We start from the raw sequence: 24,359 nt of genomic DNA on the forward strand, positions 1-24,359 counted from the left end.
ATCATTGGATCATTGGTCGAACTACATGACTAAACTGAATTAAAATAGATATAACTCGGTTGAATAGACCGGTCATTATAACAAAACTATATAGGTATAAAACATGTTGAATATGATGATTCAGTCTCTACAATATATAACTGACACTTAATTTTTTTAAAAATATCATATCCTAAATAAATTCACAAGTTCATAATTTAAATTCACATTATATATATATATATATATATATATATATATATATATATATATATATATATATATATATATATATATATATATATATATATATAATACAAAATTACAAAGTATATATTTGCAAATAAATTTAATCACAACATAATCTAATTGAATAAATTATAATAAAATAATTTCATTGTCTACTAAATTTAATTTCAAAGAAGAAAAAAGTATTTCAATGTTGATATCTTCTTCTTCAATATCAAAATCATCTGCAACAAAATCAACCGCATCCGAAACATCTTTATTTTTATTTTTATTTTCTATTTTTATTTTTTTATTTTAATTTGCTATTAAAATAATTAAAATGATGTTGTTTTAAGTTTTTAAAATTAAAAAATTAAAAATGCATTTAAACCATCGGTTCTGAAAAACCGTCGATTTTTTCGATTTGACCGATTCAGACCGATTTATTGACATATCCGATTCAGCATTCAAACCAAACCGATTTTCTGGTCAGTTCCCGGTTCAACCGGTCCGACGGCCAGTTCGGCCCGGCTTTTAGAACACTGGAAACTACTAGTTGATGTTAAATGACACCTTGCTCCATAGACTAAATAGTCACCAATGTAGAAACTCACCTAACTAAAGTATAGTACATGGTGTATGCCACTAGCTGAGATAACCCATATCCTTACTTAAATACCAAGTGGCATCAAGATTAAAACCGCATTAAAATTGAGTACATTAGTAGTACACGATATCTCTGCAGAATGATAACTCAAGCAATTGCTCAATCATTGGTTTTTATGTAATTGTACTTATTTTCTCACTTGAGCTTGACCACTATTGCAAGGAAAAATACTCGTGTTTGACTCTAATTAAGCAAGTTGTGAGAGTATAAAAAAAAGAAGTAAAAGGTTTGCATTATAATAAAATTTAAAATAAAATTAAAACAACAAAAAAATCATTCTTACACTTTTATTAACAAACAAGTTAAGTGTTAGATAAATTAAACTTTTTAATAACAAATGTAATTATGGTAGTTACTCCTTCGTTCCATTATATTGAGCATTCCATTTATAATAAAAAATTGGTCTAAAATAAATATTATTTTCAATAATGTGTATATTAATTCTTTTAATAACTTACCATCTAATTAAGATTATAATATGTATTATTTCCAATTTATTATTTTTTATATTATATTTATAATAATGATAAATACACATTAGTCCAAAGTTCACTCCATATACAAGATTTCATTTTGTTTCATGTTTTGTTGATTGAAGGTGTGTGAGAAGGAGCGAGGGGACTAATAATAAGCAAGTAAAATTTCTTATTTTTAAGATAAGTTTGCAGGTTAGTTTTCATCAACCAATTATAAATTTTATTATTGTAGAAACTCGGGAGGATATAAATATATTTGTGTATTCGATATTTTAATTTCTTACAAATAAATGCTCCTATTTATAATTATAATATAAATTACAATAATTAATATAAATTACAACAATTAGACAATCATAACATATCATATCATCCTCCTCAAATTAAAATAGATGGCGTTGTAAACAACTTGAGTTTGAAAACTAAAGTTCGGAAGTGACTAGGAGAATGAGGTTTTATGAAAAATTGTGTTGGTTGTTCAAGAGTGCTTATGGAGATAAGATGAAGTTCACCACGGAGAAGATGCTGACGAATGAAGTGACAATCAATTTCAATATATTTCGTACGCTCAGAGAAAACATCATTGTGGGCACTTTGAATGACACTACGATTATCAAAAAAAAGATATGTCAGAAAAGGTTGAGATATCTCTAAATCACCAAGAAGCCTAGGAAGCCATAATATCTCTATGATTATCACAAAAAAGATATGTCAGAAAAGGTTGAGATATCTCTAAATCACCAAGAAGCCTACAAAGCCATAATATCTCTGATGTTGTATCATCAAGAGGACGATATTCAACTTCAGTGGTAGAGCGGACAGTCAAAGTTTGTCTCTTGCTCCACCAAGAAATAAGGGAATCTCCAAGGAAAATACAAAAACATGTGGTTGACCAATGATCACTAGGATCACCGATCCAATCAGCATCAAAGTAGGCTATAAGAATCAATGAAGATGTAGTTAAGTAGTGTAAACCATAAAACATGATGCCTTGAATATATCGAATAATTCTGATGACAACATAACGAGTGGTACATGGAGAGACCATGAATTGACTAACCAAATAAACAATATATGATATATCTGGTTTGGTAACTATGAGGTAAATCAAGCTACATATGAGTTATCGATAAAGAGAGGCATCGTCAAGCAAAATACTATCTTGAGGAGTAAACCAAACATGGGTTCTAGAGGAGTATTTTCAATTTAACAATCAGTAAGACCTGCTCGAGAAACAAGTTCAGAAGCACACTTAGCTTGTGAGATTAATAATCCATCACTAGAAGATAAGACCTGAAGTCCCAAAAAATAACTTAATAGTCCAATATCCTTCATTTCAAAGTGCTCACACGGGAATTTCTTGAGCTCTTCAGTTCCAACAGAGTCATTGCTAGTGATAATCATATCATCAACATAAAGAAACAACACAACACTACCATTCAAGTAGATTCGTCCTTGTCTCACCATAAGTGTTCTTTTGGAAAGTTCCACACTTTTAAAGCTAATGATTAATTATGTTGATTTCATTGATAAAATAAGTCTCATTTACTAAAATAACTTTAGTAATAATAAATAGAGAAGTTGTTATATGAATTAAAATACAATAAATAAGAATAAATTAATAAAAATAAATAATAAATATCACATTAGTATTCTAAAGAGATAAATAATTTAAAACAAATAAAAATAAAAATTACCTATTATAAAATGAGGGAGTAATAAAAAAACATTTATTTTAACGGATAAAGAAATACAAATACGACAATTTTATAAGATGCAAAGAGTATTAAATAAAGTCGTAAATTGATTACATCATGGAATTGGAAATCAATTAGATCATTGGCATGTGGAGGAAATACATTAGCATTGTTGGCAACTATGGTACCCTAAAAACGTGGTTCCGACTTCCAAGCAAGCTGTCAAATTATTGGCACAATCATTGTCATATCAGACGTGAGATATTTAATTGGAGACAATAAAATTAAAATTTATGTTTTCTCCTAATTATAATTCTCTTATAACAAAATTATATTCTTTAATATTATAAATTTGGCTTAATTGCAACTTTGATCCCCCTATTTTGTCTTTTTCTCGATTTTAGTCCCCCATTTTTAAAATCACGATTTTGGTCCCTCTTTTGAGTTTTCTATTGAAAAAGAGATAGGAATAGGGACTAATTTTGCAGAAAAAAGCAAAATAGGGGGACGAAAACTGCATAGAAAACTTAAAAAGGGGACTAAAATAGTGATTTTTAAAATAGAGGGATCAAAACCAAAAAAAGACAAAATAGGGGGACTAAAGTTGCAATTAAGCCTATAAATTTTTATACAAGTTGTTGTTGTTATTATTATTATTATTATTATTATTATTATTATTATTATTATTATTATTATTATTATTATTATTATTATTATTATTAGATGTTTGCTTGTGTAGTGTAAGAATATATTTTAATTTGTTGATAGTTTACAAAATAGATTAAAAAATATATATACATATCTATTTTATAAATAATGATGAATAAATATTTTAATACAAATAATCTACTTCTTTATGAAAATTTATAATTTTATACATATAATTCAAGTTTTTCTAAATTTGGTCAAACTTTCTACACTTTTAAAGTTAATAGTTTTAAAAATAAAAAATTACATATAATTTTTAATTTACTTTTTTGTCAACTAAAAAAAAAGTCATGGCGTTGATATAAAAAAATACAAAATGATTATATATTTTATAAAAAAAATATCATTAATGTAATCGTTTGAAATAAATAAAATAAATAAATAAATATATTTATAACATAATTAAAAAATACAAACTATATATAAACAAAAATTCATATACTAATCAAATTTTAGAAATTAACTTATTATCTTACATAGGTAATTAATAAAATTCAAAATTAAGCTACAATAATTAGAAAAACTATGATAAACAAAATAAGAAAAGAATAATAAAAAAAATTAAAAGAAAGCATAAGTAATAGATAGAAATAAAAATAAATGAATGATAAAATAAATTAAAACTAATAAACATCAATAAAATTAAAGGAATTTCAAAATCAATACCAACAAAAAAAAAATCAAAAATTAATAAAAATCAATAAAATTAAAATAACATAACATATTATAATATTGACTAATAAAAAAATTAAAAAATAAATTTGTAACATTCATCTTGTGGTTAAAGCTTTTACTGACTTCGCTCTTGTTCTTTGGAGAATCAGATTTCGTTGGCTTTATTGTCATGCTTATTCTCAAAATATTGAGTTTATGGTATCTCATGTTTATCGGGAAGCCAATTTTTGTGCTGATTATCTTGCGAATATTGGGCATTCTTGTAAATCTTTTTGTTGGTTTGATTTTGTTCCCCCTGGCTTATTTAAGGATTATATTTTAGACAGGGAAGGTATCCTTGGCTTAGGCTCTACTCATAAGGGGTCTTGGCACTACGCCGTACAAGGGCTTTCACAGCGCTTTTTTTGGCCTTTAACAGCGCTTTAAAGCGCTGCCAAAGCCAGCGCTGGCGTAGGCTACGAAAGCGCTTTTAAAAGCGCTCTGGTAGACCCCCCCTTTAAGAGCGCTTTCCTGGAAAAAGCGCTCTTGTAGGACCCCCTATAAGAGCGCTTTCCTGGAAAAAGCGCTCTGGTAGACCCCCCTTTAAGAGCGCTTCTTAGTAAAAGCGCTGGCAAATGTCTTACGTACAACGACTTCCAATATGGAAGTTCAAAGAAAATTGACTTCTTCTTCCACCCACCCTTGACAATTGAATGTGCAAAAGGCTTGCCAAACTGAGTGCTCACATCTTTCACCTTTTCAAAAATTTGATCACCTGACAAAAAAGGCGGGGCTGTACGATGTTCGGCCTCTCCATTGAATGCTTTTCTCCACCCACGGTAGTGATGATTAGAATTTAAGAATCTACGATGGCCGAGAAAGACATTCTTCTGACAAAGCGCCAATCGTGTCGTATCGGTTTCATCTTCACAAACAGGACACGCCTTTTGACCCTTGTTGCTGTACCCGGATAGATTTCCGTATGCTGGAAAATCATTAATTGTTCCAAACAACATCGCCCTCAAGTTGAAACTTTCTTTCCTATACCCATCGTAAACCTCCACACCTCTCTCCCACAAAAACTTTAAATCTTCGATTAAGGGTGCCAAGTATACGTCTATGTCATTCCCTGGTTGTTTAGGCCCAGAAATTAGCATAGATAACATCATGTACTTACGCTTCATACATAGCCACGGAGGTAAGTTATAAATCATAAGAATCACAGGCCATGTGCTATGCGAGATACTTTGAATACCATGCGGGTTCATTCCATCAGTAGACAATGACAACCGAAGGTTTCTTGCTTCTTTTCCAAATTCAGGATATTCAGTATCAACTTTACTCCATTGTGGTGAGTCTGCCGGATGTCGCAACTTTCCATCAATAATTCTTTCATCTGCATGCCAAGTCAAGTGTCTTGAATCGGTCTCACTACGATACATGCGTCTAAATCTCGGAATTATAGGAAAATACCATAAGACTTTAGCAGGAGACAACTTTTTCTTATATCGAGGGGCACCACATTTAGGACACTCATTCAACGCTGCATACTCGTTTCGAAACAAAACGCAATCGTTTGGACATGCGTGTATCTTATCATAGCTCATTCCAATAGAAGACAACATCTTTTTGGCTTCATACGTTCGATTGGGAAGAACATTATCCTCTGGTAGCATATCTTTCATAAGGGCTAATAACTCTGTGAAACTTTTATCCGACCATCCATTGTCCGCCTTTAAGTTGTACAACTTTAACACCGCAGACAATCTTGTGAATTTTGAACAACCATCATACAACGGTTTCTCTGCATCGCTTACCAACCTCTCAAACATTTTGGGACAATCCGCTAGATCTTCTTCCAGCGCTTCTGCAATCTCTTCGACTCGATCACAATCGTATGTGTCTGTGCAATCGTCGTTTGAAGCATACTTCCTATTACACCTCGACCCAGCATTCCCGGTACTTTTCTCACCATGCATTGTCCAACATGTATAACTTCTATCAATTCCAAACCGTAGTAAATGAGATCCCAACTGATTCCCGTCAACCTTACCCCCGGCATAACAGCAACCCAAGCAAGGACACAGCATTCGAAGCGGGTCTTTGGAGTTCGCAACCGCAAACTCAACAAATTCCCATACCCCTTTCTCGTACTCTTTCGACAATCGGTTTGAATTCATCCATGTCTTATCCATGTCTTAATTAAGCTAAACAACAACGGTCAAACTTCCACTCTTCACAAGTAACCCCTATGGCGAATTCAATTCACAAAGTTAGTAAGTACCTCCTATATTAACTCTCTAAACACATAAAACTAATGTGTTTCTGTCAAAACGCAAAGTATAAACGGAATGAATCCGAAGCAATAAAACGTAACATATATAATCACACAATTTCAGACAAATTCATCATAATACCAGTAATTTGAGAAAGAAATTTACCTCGGATGTTACCGAACTCAAGAAAACGCCAAACGTCGAACTAGGCTGGGAAACGATCAAACTTTCACTATACACAAGTTACCCCTATAGCAAATTCACAAAGTTAGTAACCACCAAGACAAAATCGATTGAACAAAGGAAATCAACAATAGTTTGATGTGTGTACATACTCCTAAATATGTAGTACCAGAGTCAATGATACGAGCTCCAAAGAGATCCAAAGTTATCAATCCAGTCAGACCTATACAAGAAATTCAATTCAATGTATGATTATAATAAGAATGGGTGAATAGCTCATGATGCAGTTAATTAAATACACCACTACTAACACTACTAACACAAGACACACGATGCAGTTAATTAAATACACCACTACTAACACGAAGCTATAAAACTTTTTGCTCAAAAGCAAACCTTATGAATCATCCTTGTCTATATACATTAACTCACTCTTGTTTCATTCTTTACCTTCTCTCTTCCTCATTAATTCAACTCTCATAAGGTATATATTATTACTATTATTATATATTATTTATTATTTAATTTCTCTATGTGCTGTCATTCTCATACTTTACAGTACTTGGCATCCTTGAACAAGCCAATTTATTGTACAATATATATATACCATCACTCTCAATCTCATACACACACAACATATATATCATAGAGTTATTATATATAAATAAAAGTATATAATATATATTTTAAAGTAGAAACCAGAGACAAAGATTTGAAGATGGCACAAAGATTTGGTTAACTCAATTCTAATAGAAAAGTCTCATTCTAATACATTAATAAGCTACACTTGTGATACTATTGTTTGATGAAATGCCAAAATTTTGTGATACTCATGGTGCAAGTTTAGCCGTACTATGTTACTATTGTTTGATGAAATGCCAAAATTTTGTGATAAACAGTGGCAAGTCTATTTTGTATTCAGTAACTTCAGAATTTTATCAACACTACAGCCAAAAAACCATGGATTTTTGAATCATGAAAAGCGGAAGTAAATCAACTTAGAATTTAAAAATACCTACTAAGGATTGTGGCATTTCATCAATTATCAACTCAAATCATTTCTTTCAGGCATTTCATCAAACAAGTTGCAGGCAGAAGTTCAATCTTTGATACCAAATAAAATTTTCACTGAAAATTAAACCTAAAACTCACCGGCGGTGGATAAAACGAGTGACGGAGGAGAAGCCGACGGAGGGACGCCGACGGTGGTTGCCGATGGTGGTGGACGGAAGGGTTTCGCGTGCAGTGAGGGTTTGTGGATGAAGAACAGTGGTGGACGGAAGGGTTCTGCAGAAAACGAAAGAGAGAAATGAGAAACAGTAACGCGTGTTTTGGTTTTTAATTTTTAGTAATAAAGGCTACTAAAGCGCTTCTGAAAAGCGCTCTCATAGCCTGGTCTATACCAGCGCTTTTGACAAAAAGCGCTCTCATTAAACACCCCTACCAGAGCGCTTTTGAAAAGCGCTTTCGTTCCCCCCACGTTCCCCCCACCTACCAGAGCGCTTTTGTAAAGCGCTTTCGTACCCCCCCTACCAGAGCGCTTTTGAAAAGCGCTCTCATAACCCCCCCCCCCCCTACCAGAGCGCTTCTTAAAAGCGCTTTCATACCCCCCCACTATTAGAGCGCTTTTTTAGCGTGTTTTTTAATTTTGTCTTTAGCGAAGCCTATGCCAGCGCTTTTCCTAAAAGCGCTTTCGTAGGGGTGCTGCTAAAAGCCAAATTTGGCGTAGTGTGGTTTGATCCCCTTGTGTATTTTGTAATTCTTCTTTTTGATTTATTGATATTTTCAGTTTAAAAAAAAAAATTCTAATTCTCAATCTTACATAATCTTACAAAAATAACATGTTTCCTTGTATTTCAGAGATATATGTACCTACAAACAAAACATGTCAAAGAATTAGAAAATAAAGATACAATTGAAAGAACACTCTTTTATAATAATAAAATTACATTATAACTTTTTCAACTTACCTAAAAAAACAAAAATAATCTTTATAAAGCATTGTATGAAGTAGTTGTTAGTGGGTTTGTGAAATGAAGTAGTGGGATGATTAAAAGACATTGCATTGTGATAGATAGAAGGTGGATAGTGGATACAATATAAAGTCCTTATTTTTCATGTGTGGGCAGTTTCTTTCTATTTGCCTTTATCGACTATGATAGTTTATTTTATTTTAATTAATTAATTATTTATTTATTTTATATAAATTTAGAAAATTTTCGAATTAGGAAATTGAACAGTGGATTTTAAAAATTTAACGTGGGTTAATGTTATTCTTTTACAATTTTAATGTCGGTTTTAATTAATTAATTTTATTTTTTTAGGAAATTGTTAAAATTAGGAAGTGGGTAGTGGAATATTCTGGTTAATAGTTAGTGGGTAAATAAATTTTATTGTTATTAATTTTAACTGAAATTTATTATTATTATTATTATTATTATTATTATTATTAATTTTTTAAAAATAAATTTAGGAAATTATAAAATTAGGAAGCGGATAGTAGGTTATTTTGGTTAATAGTTAGTGGGTAAATGAATTTTATTATTATTTTGTTTAATAGTGTTGGGTAAAAGAATTACATAATAGAGAAAGCCCTACTGGTCCAGCTGAGTTGTTTGGAAGCGTTGAAGGGAGCGACAACTATGGATGTTGCGTTAACGGAAAAAGAAAAGATGACCATGGTAGAGAAAGCTCACAATGCAATTATGTTAAGCCTCGTGATACGGTTCTTCAACAAATATCAGAGGAGACGACGACATAAGGGTTATGGGTGAAACTTGAAAAATTGTACATGACCAAATCGTTGGTAAATCGACTCTACTTGAAGCAAGCATTGTATTCATTCAAGATGATTAAAGATAAAGTGTTGTCTGAGCAGTTATATATGTTCAACAAGCTGACTCTTGATCTTGAAAATGTTGATGTGAAGATCGATGATGAAGATCAAGCGATGTTATTGTTGTGCGTTTTGCCTAGGTCACATGTTCACTTCAAAGAAACTTTTTTGTATGGAAGAGAGTCCCTGACCTTTGAAGAAGTTTAATCAGCCTTGTATTCTAAGGACTTGAATGAACGAAAGGAGCAGAAACATTCGATGGTTGGTGAAGCTTTGGCCGTTAAGGGAAAATTCTTGTGAAAGGATGGTAAGTTCGACAAGAAGAAAGGTAAAATTCAGCAGAAGTCTTACAGTGGCGAAGCATTTGGTATTCGATGCTATCATTGTAAGAAGGAGGGTCACACAAGAAAGGTATGCCCTGAACGCCTGAAAGATCTTTGAGGTAAGGATAATGGCAACACAACCATTATTCAAGATGATTTTGAATCATTTTGATGTTCTTGTGGTTTCAAGCAGTGACTCGAGTAAGGAGTGAATTATGGATTCAGGTTGCACTTGGCACATGACTCCAAACAAAGACTTGTCTGAGGAATTATGTAATCAAGATGGTGGATTTGTATTGTAGGGAAACAACAAAGCTTGCAAGATTGCAGGTGTTGGATCTGTGAGATTTAAGCTCCATGATGAGTCAATAAGGTTGTTGTCTGAAGTTAGGTGTGTTCCTGATTTGAAGAGAAATTTGATTTCTCTTGGTGAATTCGACAAGAAGGGATATGTTTTCCAAGGAGAGAAAAGTATCCTAAGAGTCATGAAGGGATTGAAGGAAGTCTTGAGAGATGTGAAGAAACAAGACCCGTATACCCTTGAGGCTAAAGTTGTAAGTGGTTCGACAAATGTTGCATCCACGAAACCTTTGTCGAAGACTGAGATTTGGCACATGAGATTGGGCCATATCAATGAAAGGGGTCTGGTCAAATTAGGGAAACAAAATCTGCTTGGTGGAGACAAAGTCGAAAAGCTGAAGTTTTATAAACCATGTGTACTTGGAAAATCTTGCAGAATAAAGTTCAACAAAGGCAAACAAAGAACATATGGATCCCTTGATTACATCCATGCTGATCTTAGGGGGCCTGTAAGGTGTCCATCACATTCATGAGTGGGGTATTTTCTATCCGTAGTAGATGATTATTCTAGAAAATTATGAGTATTCATCCAGAAGACTAAGGATGAAACTTTTGAGAATTTCAAAAGTTGGAAGACTTTGGTCGAAAATCAGACTGGTAGAAAGGTCAAGAGGTTCAAAAGCGATAATGGCCTTGAATTTGCAATGAGGCGTTCGACAGTTTTTGTGCTGCCTCAGGTTTTGCAAGGCATAGAACTACTGCAGGTACTCCACAACAAAATGGTTTGGCTGAAAGGTTTAATCGAACTATTTTGGAGAAAGTTAGATGTATGTTGACTAGTGCTGGGTTAAATAAGGTGTTTTGGGTTGAGGCTATTTCGATAGTAACATATCTGATAAACAGATGTCCTTCAACTGCGTTAGATATGAAGACATCTGAAGAAGGTCAGGACATTCACCAGATCTCAACAAACTGAGAGTATTTGGCTGTGTAGCCTATGCTCACATTAGACAACACAAGGTCGAACCTAGAGCTCTGAAACGCATGTTCATGGGATACCCTGAAGGATTCAAACCTTATAGGCTATGGTTCCTAGAGCCAGGTCATAGAAGGAGTATCGCTAGTCGATATGTAGTTTTCAATGAAGCTGAAATGACTTTTAAGAAAACTTATGATGTTGGTCTAAGTGAAGAAATATCTGACAAAAAGCTATAACATGTATAAATTCTTGTTTAGGTGGAGCACGTTGATGTTGAATTGCATATCCCAGATGAAGTCGAAGAAGAAGCAGAAGATGCTGAGGAAACTGAGGAAACTGTCGATGACTACCTATTGTCAAGAGATAGGTCGAAAAGAGTCATCAAGCCACTTCAGAGACTTGGGTATGCATATCTCATAGCTTAGGCCTTAATCTCTGCAAGTGAGATTCTAAACGAAGAACCTAGAGACTATAAGGAAGTTATGAAGAGTTGAAATAAGACTGGATGGATGAAGGCCATGAATGATGAGATGAAAACTCTTCCTGATAACCACACGTGGGAACTAATCAGGAAACCTGCTTGAGAGAGGTTAGTAAGCTGCAAATGGATTTTCAAAGTTAAGGAAGGAATCCAAGGAGTGGCGCCGAAAAGATATAAGGCAAGGTTGGTCGCAAGGGGTTTCACTCAGAAAGAATGTGTCGACTTCAATGATGTGTTTTCTCCTGTTGTGAAGCATATGTCCATTCGAATATTGCTTTCCATGGTGGCACAGTTAAATCTTGAACTGGAACATATGGATGTGAAGAATGCGTTCTTGTATGGTGATCTAAATGAAACGATTCTGATGAGGCAACTTGAAGAGTATGTCGAAAAGGGGAAGGAAGAATATGTGTGCAAGCTGAAGAGATCTTTATATGGACTGAAATAATCTCCTCGACAGTGTAATTGGAGATTCAACAAGTTCTGACACGCAAAAGTTTCATTAGAAGCCATTTCGACCACTGTGTTTACTTCTGATTTCGACCTGGTAATTCATTTGTTATTTTGTTGCTTTATGTGGATGACATTCTCATAGCAAGCAACAATGTCGAAGATGTAATGAGCATGAAGGCTGAACTTAATAAGAAGTTTGATATGAAGGATCTGGGAGCTGCATCGAGGATTCTTGTGATTGACATTCGAAAAGATAGAAAGTAGTCTAAGTTATGCTTATCTCAAGAGGCATACATACGAAAGATTCTCGAAAATTTTGGTATGTTGAATTCAAAGCCTACTGTGACTGTGACAAACCTTCGATTCAAGATGAGTATTGATCAGTGTCCCAATACTGATGTCGAAAGAGCTTATATGAATAGCATCCCATATGCTAATATAATAGGTTCTTTCATGTATGTTATGGTCTGTACTAGACCCGACATAGCATACACAGTAAGTCTTGTAAGTAGGTACACGGTGAATCCTAGAAAGGCTCACTGGAAAGCATTAAAGTGGATTCTAAGGTACATAAATGAGTCTCTAAACAGGGTCCTAATTCATGGTAGAGCCTTGGGTAAAGATAGTAAAGCAGTAATCAAAGGATATGTCAACTCTGATTATGTAGGTTGTATGGATTCCAGAAAATCTATTTTTGGATATGCTTTCACTATGTTTGGCACAACTATTAGTTGGAAAGCAACACTTCAGAAAATTAACACTATTGTAACACTCTTCTAAAACCCCGCGGAAAATTAACAATAATCAGATTAAAACATGAAAAGGGCATTACAACTCTAGCCAGATAAACAAAATTCATGTCATGCCATAAAGAGAAACGTTAAAACAAAATTATCCAGATAACATGTTAACACAGCGGAATATTCTTAACATCTGAATAATTAAACATCTAGAGTCAGAGACTCGTAATTCAACCATAAAGCACACAACCAAAAATAAGAGTTTATCAAGTAACTCTAAATAACGACCCCAGTGTTACACGACCAGAGCATGACACAGACCCAACCGACTCAAACGGATTACTCGACGAGCAACTCCTCACCAAGCACAAAAGCTATACCTCAATATGAAAAATAACAACAGTAAGGGTGAGTCTCATTCACATTTAACCAATGTTATAAGATATAAATAATAAAATATCAATCACATATTATTCACCCAATTACAGTTACGATCAGATTCACAACAACACAATTAGTCACAACAATACACAATCAATATGTATTATAACATTGGACAATCTTCCATTCATGTTATAATATCACAAGTAGCCTAATGCAATGCAATTATATGCATGTAGTACCAAACATGGGATAACCCATCTCACCGATCCACCACCATAAAGATTCGGCTACTTCTCTCACTAATTCCAGACAATGAGAATTAGCTACCGCTGTCCCACCACCATAAGGGATACAACCTACAACATGATTATGAAATGCATGCATCACATACAAAATGCTAATCATCAACATTAATCAACTGAAAGTCATAATCATCAACCAACATAACAATCAATTGCCACACACAGTTTATGCTATCCTCAACCATAACAATCATATATTTCCCATCAACAAATATATGCATATCAACCATCAGTAACAACCACAGTAATATAACATGTCAAACATTTACCATTGTACCTGTACGCATAAACCATCACAACCAAATAAAATCGAGTGTTTTAAAATAAAATCAAGTCACTACTCAAAACACCATTTTATTGAATAAAACATCTAATTAGCTTCGTCGTGCTCGAAACGGCACTAAAATCTGACTTACAGTTTGAAAGATATGGGTTTTAGAAAATAAAACAATTTTTCAAAAAGCATCAGTGGTAACCGGTTACTGAAACCAGGGTAACCGGTTACTAACTAACAAAAATAACCCTCACGCTATTTTTAATATGGTTAATCCAGTGTTTTAAAAACCGGACCGGTCATCGAACCGGTGAGGGTACTGGGTCACTGGTTTATCGGTCGAACCACTGGGTCACTGGTCGAACTGCACGACCAAACCGGATTAAACCGGATAACTCGGTTGAATAGACCTGTCATTATATAGGTATAAAACCGGTCGAACCGGATGATTCAGTTTCTAAAAAAATATAACTAGCTTTTAAATTTTTTAAAAATATCATATCATAAATTCACAATTTTATAACTTAAATTCAAATTTTAAACAAAGGTATCACACATAACAAAATAGTAAAAAATTACAAAGTCTAATTGCAAACAAAATCTAATTACGACATAATTTAATTGATTAGTTTATAACAAAATAACTCAAATGTGTACCAAATTTAATTCAAAATAGGATCCTACTAAAAAGAAAATCAAATAAAATTCGATATGTTTATGCTATTTAACAAAATTTATTAGCAAAGATAACAAATAGACAATAAAGTTTTTAATTTGTCACTAACGAAAAAAATTATGTGAGAATGTTATTTAAGTAATACACAATTAAATATATTAAAAAAAAAGTTTAAAAGAAAAGTTAAAAAAAAGAAGTTTAAAAAAAAATTTAAAAAAAATTAAAAATGCAATTAAATCGCCGGTTTTCCGGTTTTCCCGGTTTTTCCGGTTTTCCCGGTTTTCACCGGTTTTTACCGGTTCCCACCGGTTTAATGACATACCCGATCTGACTATTGAACCAGACCGGCCGGTCCGGTCCGGTTTTTAAAACACTGGGTTAATCGGTTACTGCCTTTTCGATAACTGATTACTGACTCAAAATATGCCATTTTTGCTGTTTTTACTATGAGTAATCGATTACCCACCCTATGGTAACCAATTACTTCGAGTCTGCAACCCAAAATCACCATTCTTACAACACCTGCATCACTTCCAATCCATACCAGAATGTACCATAACATACTACAACATCAAACAGCATCAACAAACACAATTTGGCATATTTATAGCACATTTCAAACACCCAATTACTACCATACACGATCAACACAAACAATTCAACAATTCTCCCAACCCTAACATCCTAAAACCTAAACATAACCCAATTGATACAAACAACATGTTCAATCTATCCTACTATCTATAACCCCATAATAGAAGTTAAACAGAAGAGTCCCCCTTTACCCGAAGATTGATTATTCGTTCTTCCTCTCTTCGCACTTTCTCGCTTCTCTACTCTTTCACGTTCAGACTTCTCTTCTCTTTTGGTTCTATTCTCACAAATCCTTCTCTTTTTCTATTTTATGAAAATAAGTTTATTATTAGCAATGGGCTTCACAATTGACACCCCCTTCTACTAAAAGCAACATTGGCCTAACTCTTATTTCCCATAATTCTCAATAATTCCAATTAAAACCAATATTTTCAATTACTTTATTCAAAAATTAATCAAAACCAACATCGATGTGAGGTTGCATTTCGTCAAAGGAGTAATCGAGCGTGGAAAAGTCCAAGTGTTGAAGGTTTCGACAAATTATAATGTTGCTGATATGATTACCAAGATATTATCGAGTTACAAGTTTTTCCACTGTATGCAGTTGATAAAGTTGCATGACAAAAGCTAGTTTGTTCTTTGATATTATAGTTTGTTCAAAGATGGAGATTTGTGAGATATTGGATCGAACTCTAGTGGATCGAAGGATAGCTTCTGGTTCGACATGATTTATGCATGATGTCGAAGTATGTTCACATGCTGATGTCAAAGACTTACATAACATAGTCGAAGAGTGTTCTAGTATGTGGGGGTCAAAATGCTAGGGTTGATAGTATTTCGAATTGGGCCTGTTTGTTATGTCCAATTATTTAATTTAGCTTGTATCCTAAGTTAGCTTATAATGAACACTTGTGAAAAAAGCCCATTAGTTTAATATGTTAGGTTTATTATAAATAGCATACTAGTCTCTCATCATTGCATACTGCAAATCCTAATTTAGGGTGAGAGGATTATTTGTTATTCTTGTAACATTTGTAATCTTAATTGAAAATGAAAGTAAACAGTATCAGTTATAACTAATCCTTGTTGTTCTTATTGCTTCCCATTGTGTTCCATATTATACTCGGTTTTTGGCATTGTTTTCACAACAACCACAAAACAATCTCTAAACCAAATCAAAACCCTCGATGCATTATTGGTTAAGATAAATGATATGGTTTTGAAGTGAATCAAAGGAAGTACATGATTTCGCCACGAATATACCAAGAAACCAATTCCAAGTTGGGAAAATGCTTTTTTCCTCCACCTCTTTCACATTTGTTTAAGAAATAAAGAATAATATCATTTTGCACAATCCAAATATATTAAACAACTAAATGCCAAATCATATCAAGACCACCTTTAAACTTAATCCTATCACCGAGAGAGAGAGAGAGAGAGAGAGAGAGAGAGAGAGAGAACTCAAAAAGAAGTATAAGATTTATACGAAAAATTACCAGGCACCCTGGCCACCCAAAAATCTTAAAACATACAGTCATAGCTAAGTCACAAGTCACGAGAAAATATATACCGACTCTAGGATATGTTAGGAAAAAAATAAACATAGCGAAAAAAGAGGAACACTATCACAACACAAGAACATAACATGGAAACTCCAAAACCGAAGAAAAAACCACGATCATTGTCAAATGACAACCCGAGAATAAAATTATGTGAAAATTGTTACAACATATAGATTACTCTCAACCACCCCAAGGTCCCAATAAACCCACACTCTCCAAAGAAAATATTATACTACCCCTCACAACACTCTAAAACAAGAGTATAAATGAAAATATAAAAAAGTCAAATGCAAACTTAAAGTGCTTTCGATTGGCACATCTTGTAAATAAAAACTGGAATCCTATATATATAGCCTTGTATTCCCTCTTCCATCACTAAACTAAGCAATATGGGACTTAGAAGAACTTTTAATCCTATATATAACCTTGGAATCCCTCTTCCTTCACAAAACCAAGCGATGTGAGACTTCTTCAACATGAATATTTTCAACCAACCCCAACAATCTCCACCTTGATAGAAACTTGAAACCAATATATATATATATATATATATATATCAATTTTGTTTGGAATTGGGGGCATACGAAGCCATAGCAAGGACAATTGGTGAACTGCCTAAACAAGCCCTTATGTTCTCTCTCCATCTCTCTATCTTTCTCATTTACTTTCAATAGCAAATTGTGGAATTCGGTAATTATGCAATCGATATGATTATATAGATTCTTTACCATTATAAAATTGTTATGTTGAGTCAATTACAATCCTTGTGATTGTAATTGGATTTCAAATCAACAAAACTTTAAGAAAATTCAAATCAAAATTGATTGCACAATAAGTGTTCGATAAATTGCTTCACTCATTTTTTATTTTATCATTTCATTGAAAATAGATTACTCGCGTATTTAAATTCAAATGTATTGTGTTAATTGTTGAAATATATTGATTTAGTTGCTTTTCATTATCATTGTAATTCTCTTTGATTTTGACATATATATGAGTTTTCCGATAACGATTTGGATTAAACGAATCGATCTGAGAGTTTTCTGCTGTCCATAGTTAAAACTTTTTTTCACCAAGAACTTTAATTGGGGATCTATTCACCCCTCTAAATAAGTTGCCTTCATCTAACAAGAACTTTATTGTCATAGTATTCAATGTGGAGTCCTGATATTCTAACCCACACTGCAAGTTGCTCAATTGCATCTTCTTCACTAGTAAATGTGACTAGGTAGTATTCTTGACCAAAATCAACTATGTTCAACACCCTTCTCTTTGCCCACATCTGTTGAAGTCTATTCTATATAGTCTTGTATCCTATTCTTCTTCCCAACATTTTGATTATCACTCCTTTTTTCTAGGGCTTAGCAATTCTCTTTTCCTCCACGTCAAATATTATAATTTCAAGACAATCATACTCTCCATATTTGTTTTCTATAATCCTTAAACCTTCCTCTATTCTTTTGACTTCCCAAATTCCTTCAGTAATTTGATCCTCCACCTCTTCCTTATCATCATAATTTTTTCCAGTCACCATATCCATATATGGGACCACATTTGTGTTCTTTATGTTATCAACTTCACTATACAAGTTGTTATTGTCCATTGACTGATTGATGGATAAGGGAATATGTATCTCCTCTCTATCTTTAATCTTTTTGGTGCATATATCTTTCAGAACGTCTTCTTCTGATAATGTCTTTTGATTTACATTGGCAAACCCTAACAATGATCGACTCATGAAACATTAGCAAAACAATTTATTTTTATTATAGATTCAATTAGTTTTAAGTGCTATGATGAACTACAAATTTTAATATAATAAAATTTAAAACTTAAAATCCTATACTTCAAATAGAATGCTCAATTCTAAAAGAATAATCGATTTTATTTAAAAGAATCAAACACATCAAAAGAATATAGTATTTTTTTATTTAATTTAATTCAATAGAATTAAACCTATTTTGATTTCACTCTAAAAGATAGAAAAATTTCAAAAAAATAACCAAGTAATTTCAAGCATCCCACTTTCTTCTCCTTTGTCTCCAAACCCATTCTCCCCATACCCAAACTCCCCAAAACCCTATTTCAAACCATTCCCAAATTCTATGAAAACCTATCTCTAACCAACAACACACACATGAGAACAATGCCAATAACATCAGGAGTTCGAGCCTTCACATGGTTCTCTCTTCGTAGATACCTAGAAGACAACATTACCAACCTCCACAAATGCACAAACCTCAGTTTCATCAAACAAATCCACGCACAGCTCATCAAATCCCATCTCCACCAAGACCTTTACATTGCCCCCAAACTCATTGCTTCTTATTCACTCAATAACCACATCTCTTCCGCTGTTAACGTCTTTAACCAAGTCCCTGACCCAAATGTGCATCTTTATAATAACCTTATCAGAGCATATTCTCTCACAGGCATTGAATCAAACAGTTCGCTTGCGTTTGATGTTTTCTTGAAGATGCAGTTGGATGGTGTTCTGGCGGATAATTTTACTTACCCTTTTCTTTTGAAAGGGTGTAGTGGTAGTTCTTGGTTGAGTTTGGTGAAAATGGTTCACGGGCATGTGGAAAAATTGGGTTTTTATGGGGATCTTTTTGTGCCTAATTCGTTGATTGATTGTTATTGTAGGTGTGGGGGTGTTGAGATGGCGGTGAAGCTGTTTGAGGGGATGGAGGAAAGGGATGTTGTGAGTTGGAATAGTATGGTTGGTGGGTTGGTTAAAAGTGGGGATTTTGAGGGTGCTTTGAAGATGTTTGATGAAATGCCGGAGAGAGATAGGGTTAGTTGGAATACGATGTTGGATGCGTTTGTGAAAGCGGGTGAAATGGAGAAGGCGTCTGAGCTGTTTGGAAGAATGGGTGAGAGGGATATTGTTTCTTGGTCGACGATGGTTTGTGGTTATAGTAAGAGCGGGGATATGGAAATGGCAAGGTTGTTGTTTGATAGGTGTCCTGTGAAGAATTTGGTGTTGTGGACGACGATAATATCTGGGTATGCTGAGAAGGAGCAGGTGAGGGAGGCGACGGAGTTGTATGATGAAATGGAGAAGATTGGATTGAGGCCGGATGATGGGTTTTTGATAAGTATTATGTCTGCGTGTGCTGAGTCTGGTATGCTTGGGTTGGGGAAGAAAATTCATGATTCGGTTCTGAGGTGTAGGTTTAGATGTAGTACTAAGGTTTTGAATTCCTTCATTGATATGTATGCAAAGTGTGGTTGTTTGGATGACGCATTTCGTGTCTTTAGTGGAATGAAGGAGACGAAAGATTTGGTGTCTTGGAATTCCATGATACATGGGTTTGGCATACATGGACACGGTGAAAAAGCAATTGAGCTTTTCTCTACGATGGTACACGAAGGTTTTGAGCCCGATAGATATACGTTCATTGGCCTTTTATGTGCTTGCACCCACGCAGGCCTTGTTAATGAAGGGCGTAGTTACTTTTATTCAATGGAAAGAGTATACGGGATTGTTCCCCAAATTGAGCATTACGGTTGCATGATTGACCTTCTCAGCCGAGGTGGACATCTAAAAGAAGCTTTTAGGCTTCTGCGCAGCATGCCTATGGAACCGAATGCCATTATATTGGGTACTCTTTTAGCCGCTTGTCGGATGCATAATGATATTGAACTCGCAAAAGCTCTATGTGAACATTTATTTAAATTGGTGCCATCAGATCCTGGGAATTTCTCGCTTCTGTCAAACATTTATGCCATGGCTGGTGATTGGATTAATGTTGGCAAAGTGAGGTTGCTGATGAAGATGGAAGGAGGTCAAAAGCCTTCCGGGGTTAGTTCCATTGAGGTAGAAGAACAAGTACACAAATTTACTGTACTTGATCAGTCACACCCTAAATCAGATGATATATATAATATGATTGATAGATTGGTACAAGACCTAAGGGAAGTTGGATATGTTCCTGGGATATCATAGATGAATATGATTTTGATTACATCACTATGCACAGCTGAAATCATACCTACAGTTCGAGAAATGAATACCATAATGTAGTTATGCTTATGCACAGTGCTGGTTTACTAAATGCCAAGAAATCGGTTTGGCAAAACAAATGTGGTATTCAGGGGCCTTGGTGGAATACCATAACCTATGTTACCAGTACAAGCATCCTGCAATTCTTGTAAAGTCAAAGAAAGGGGATATTTTGCAAAGGGAGAATTCTCAAAGATGATTCTTGTCTGTCACTTGTTCTAAAATGAAGCACTGCTGTAAATACGCATACTGGTGGATGTTGGCGACCAAACTCAGACATTTACTTGAGAATAAGGTTATTTCTACAACTACCTACTTGTCGGGGGAAGCCCCAACTGTGTTTTTGGTAAATTCTTATACATATGCAGTCGCAGAGAATAGTTAACAACTCATTTACTCACTCATGAATTGTCATTAACTTCTTGCATAAGCATAAAAGCACTTAGAAGTTGAGTTTTAATTATCATTATATTTCGCCCCATTCATTGATCTGCATTTTTTTCACTCTACATTCGACATGCATGTCTCTCTAATTTTCAATTCATGTGTTCTTGCATATTTTTGTTTTTCATTTTTGTGAATTTTTTTTCAAATAACCACTATTTTCAAAAAAAAAAATCAAAATAACCAGTTTCAAAAAATTTACCAAACTAACCATATTTCAAAAAATAATAATTTTATCACAGAGCAGGCGCCATTACTTTGTGTGACGCATGCATCTAAATTAACACAGGCGCCAACCACCTTGGCGCATGCTCCTACGCGTCGCCATCCTACATGGTGCATGCACTTAAACCTTAAGTGTAGTAGCCGTTCAGGACGGCTACTCTTGTTTTGGTTTTTATATATTTTTAAATAAATTAATACTAAATATAAATAAAAATAAAACTATTATAACATTCATTTGAAAACACTATTACAAGAAGTTTTGATAATTTTTTTACCAATGTCCTCATCCTCCACCGAAATGCCCCAAAAGCCCGTCGATAAAACAAATACGCCTAAAATTTTGCCTTCGCGGTCTTTGATTTTGATTTTGATCTTCCGGAAGTTTAAGTGCATGCGCCATGCAGGATGACGATACGTAGGAGCATGCGCCAGAGGGAGTAGCGTCTCTGTGTTAATTTAGGTGCATGTGCCACAGAGTGACACCTCCTCTGTGTGCCGATTTTTTTTATTTTTTTTTGAAATGTGGTTACTTTCATAAATGAAATATTTTAAAATTGTGGTTATTTTAGATTTTTTTTTTAAAATAGTGATTATTAAAAAACAAAAATCCATTTTTGTTCAATATATGAATAATGTCTAATATAAACTGTCTAAATTATAAACAATCAAATAAAAGGTCTTAAAAATATATATGAGTAATGTTTACTTTTTTTCAATGATCTAACTGTATTATCGAATGACAATTTTTTACTGTGTATATATTAATTAAATCATACAAAATAACTTTTTTTTTTGTTGCAAAACTATAGCACAAAGTTGCGTGTAGCACTATGTGTTAATTGTCTTATTTGCCATGTGTCAAAGCATATCCATTAGCCTATACTATTGTCAAACACAACCCAACTTTGGATAAAATGAAGATATAGTACAAAACACTTGTCTGTGGTGCATATTAAACCATATTTTCAATTTATTCAATATACATATTCCACCTAACTCACTCTCTCATCTAAACAAAAAAAAATAATTAGTCAAATAACATGGATGCTTGTTTCCTCTCCCAAACTTCCTTCACCAAAATCAGAGCTGGATCTCTAACTTTCTCCAAAAGATCTTCTCAACAATTCAATTCAAGAAAAGTTGGAATTCCATTTCATGTATCATGTAAGTTCTTCTCTTCTCTCTATCTCTCCTAGTTTCACTAAGATCAAAATTTTAACAGTAAAAAAATCAGATCATAGTCTGTAAGAAGTTGTAGTTAGATAGAGTTGCTATTACGGGTGGCAAAACGGGTCCGGCCCGTCGCGCCAGACATGCTTGTTTTGTCCTCTAATATGTCCACCTGATCTTTTTTGGGGCTTTAGTGGTACGGTTCTAAACGGGACGGATATGCCCATTTGCCACTCTATGTGGCCATGATGTCAATCATGATGTTTGATAATTGATAGTCTAAGAAATTGTATTGTAGTCAAATATACCATTCATTCTGATTTGTAGATGATATAAAATGTGTATACCAAAATTAATCTCATATTCTAATCTTGAAAGCTTGTGATCAAACATCAGGTTGCAACATGTCATCATCATCGTCGCCGTTAGATGATGACAAACCAACTGTTAATACCGATTGGCGAACTTTCCGAGCAAAATTGGTGGCCGGAGAACAATTACAAAACCCGGAGTTACTTTCACCGGTGACTAATCCAGACGCGGTTGCAGATCAACCATCACTAATCACAATTGGCGACAAATGGGCTCATATAATCCACGAGCCCGAAAGAGGTTGTTTGTTAATAGCAACAGAAAAGCTCGACGGGGTCCACATTTTCGAACGAACGGTGATCCTTCTTTTATCAAACGGCCCAATAGGCCCGTCCGGGATCATACTCAATAGACCGTCTTTGATGTCCATTAAAGAAACAAGATCAACAGCATTTGATGTAAAGGGTACATTTTCTAATAGTCCTTTGTATTTTGGAGGACCTTTAGAAGAAGGGTTGTTTTTGGTGAGTCCTAAAGATGATGGTGTGGTGAGAGTAAGTGGTGTTTTTGATGAAGTGATGAAGGGTTTGTATTATGGTACAAAGGAAAGTGTAGGGTGTGGTTCTGAAATGGTGAAGAGGAAGGTTGTTGAGGTTGGTGATTTTAGATTCTTTGATGGGTATTGTGGGTGGGAGAAAGAACAATTGAAAGATGAAATTAGGGCTGGTTATTGGACTGTGGCTGCTTGTAGTCCAAGTGTTGTTGATTTGGGGAATGTTGGAAGTGTTGGCCTTTGGGATGAAGTTCTTGGCCTTATGGGCAAAAGGAAGGTCAAGTGACAAGGTTTACTTTACTTAAATCATGTTTAAACTTAATATTTCGAAAATTTATGTTGTAGATATTGAACTTAGTGATGGTTTGAATATGAGAGTTAAATAACATATTGAACTTCATTTGGCTGAAATTTGAAGTACAAAATGTAAAACAAAATGCAAAATATTAATTAGAGTACATATTACAAACTCAACACCTGCTTCAATTTCTTCTGGGCGGTAACAAAATCATAAAATATATAGTGAAGCTACTCAAAATAACATGCAGAAAAAAATACATAAAAGGTTGTACATTAGCCACAAACTAAACTCACTATGATCTTACACTACCAAATAGATACAAAACATACAAAAAAGAAACCTCATTACTAATATAACATACTCTAATTTCACAGAATCTGTAGCACTCTCACCAATAAACATGATTCGAAGCACCAGCATTGGAAAAAATGCTAATGCAATTCCAACCATAGTCCAAACACGCCTGACGTCTAATTTAGAGCATTAGACGTGGAGTATATGATGTCCAAGAAACCTATTCCTTTTAAGAGTACATTACCTGTTAAAAGTTCAAAATTCAACAACAGAAGAAAT

At 34.0% G+C, this 24,359-nt stretch overlaps 2 protein-coding genes and 1 long non-coding RNA gene across 3 annotated transcripts; 2 read left to right on the forward strand and 1 right to left on the reverse strand.

Annotated features, from left to right (window-relative positions):
• Nucleotides 1-6,549: 6,549 nt before the first annotated feature.
• On the reverse strand, nucleotides 6,550-8,334 carry LOC131611206 (uncharacterized). The gene is made up of 4 exons (XR_009286791.1): nucleotides 8,021-8,334; nucleotides 7,021-7,091; nucleotides 6,851-6,934; nucleotides 6,550-6,658 (listed from the first exon to the last, which is right to left on the reverse strand). It is a non-coding gene; the product is annotated as an uncharacterized LOC131611206 (long non-coding RNA).
• A 10,435-nt stretch (nucleotides 8,335-18,769) lies between these two features.
• Nucleotides 18,770-22,197, forward strand: LOC131608852 (pentatricopeptide repeat-containing protein At3g29230). The gene has a single exon (XM_058880430.1). The coding sequence runs from the start codon at nucleotides 18,910-18,912 to the stop codon at nucleotides 20,722-20,724; it is 1,815 nt and encodes a 604-aa protein (XP_058736413.1). The 5' UTR covers nucleotides 18,770-18,909; the 3' UTR covers nucleotides 20,725-22,197.
• Nucleotides 22,198-22,351: 154 nt separating this feature from the next.
• Nucleotides 22,352-23,896, forward strand: LOC131608854 (uncharacterized). Its single transcript, XM_058880434.1, has 2 exons — nucleotides 22,352-22,614; nucleotides 23,017-23,896. The coding sequence occupies exons 1-2, from the start codon at nucleotides 22,491-22,493 to the stop codon at nucleotides 23,769-23,771; spliced, it is 879 nt and encodes a 292-aa protein (XP_058736417.1). The 5' UTR covers nucleotides 22,352-22,490; the 3' UTR covers nucleotides 23,772-23,896.
• The last annotated feature ends 463 nt before the right edge of the window (nucleotides 23,897-24,359 follow it).

The sequence above is a fragment of the Vicia villosa genome, linkage group LG6, assembly GCF_029867415.1.
Source record: "Vicia villosa cultivar HV-30 ecotype Madison, WI linkage group LG6, Vvil1.0, whole genome shotgun sequence".
In the NCBI taxonomy this organism is placed as follows: domain Eukaryota; kingdom Viridiplantae; phylum Streptophyta; class Magnoliopsida; order Fabales; family Fabaceae; genus Vicia; species Vicia villosa.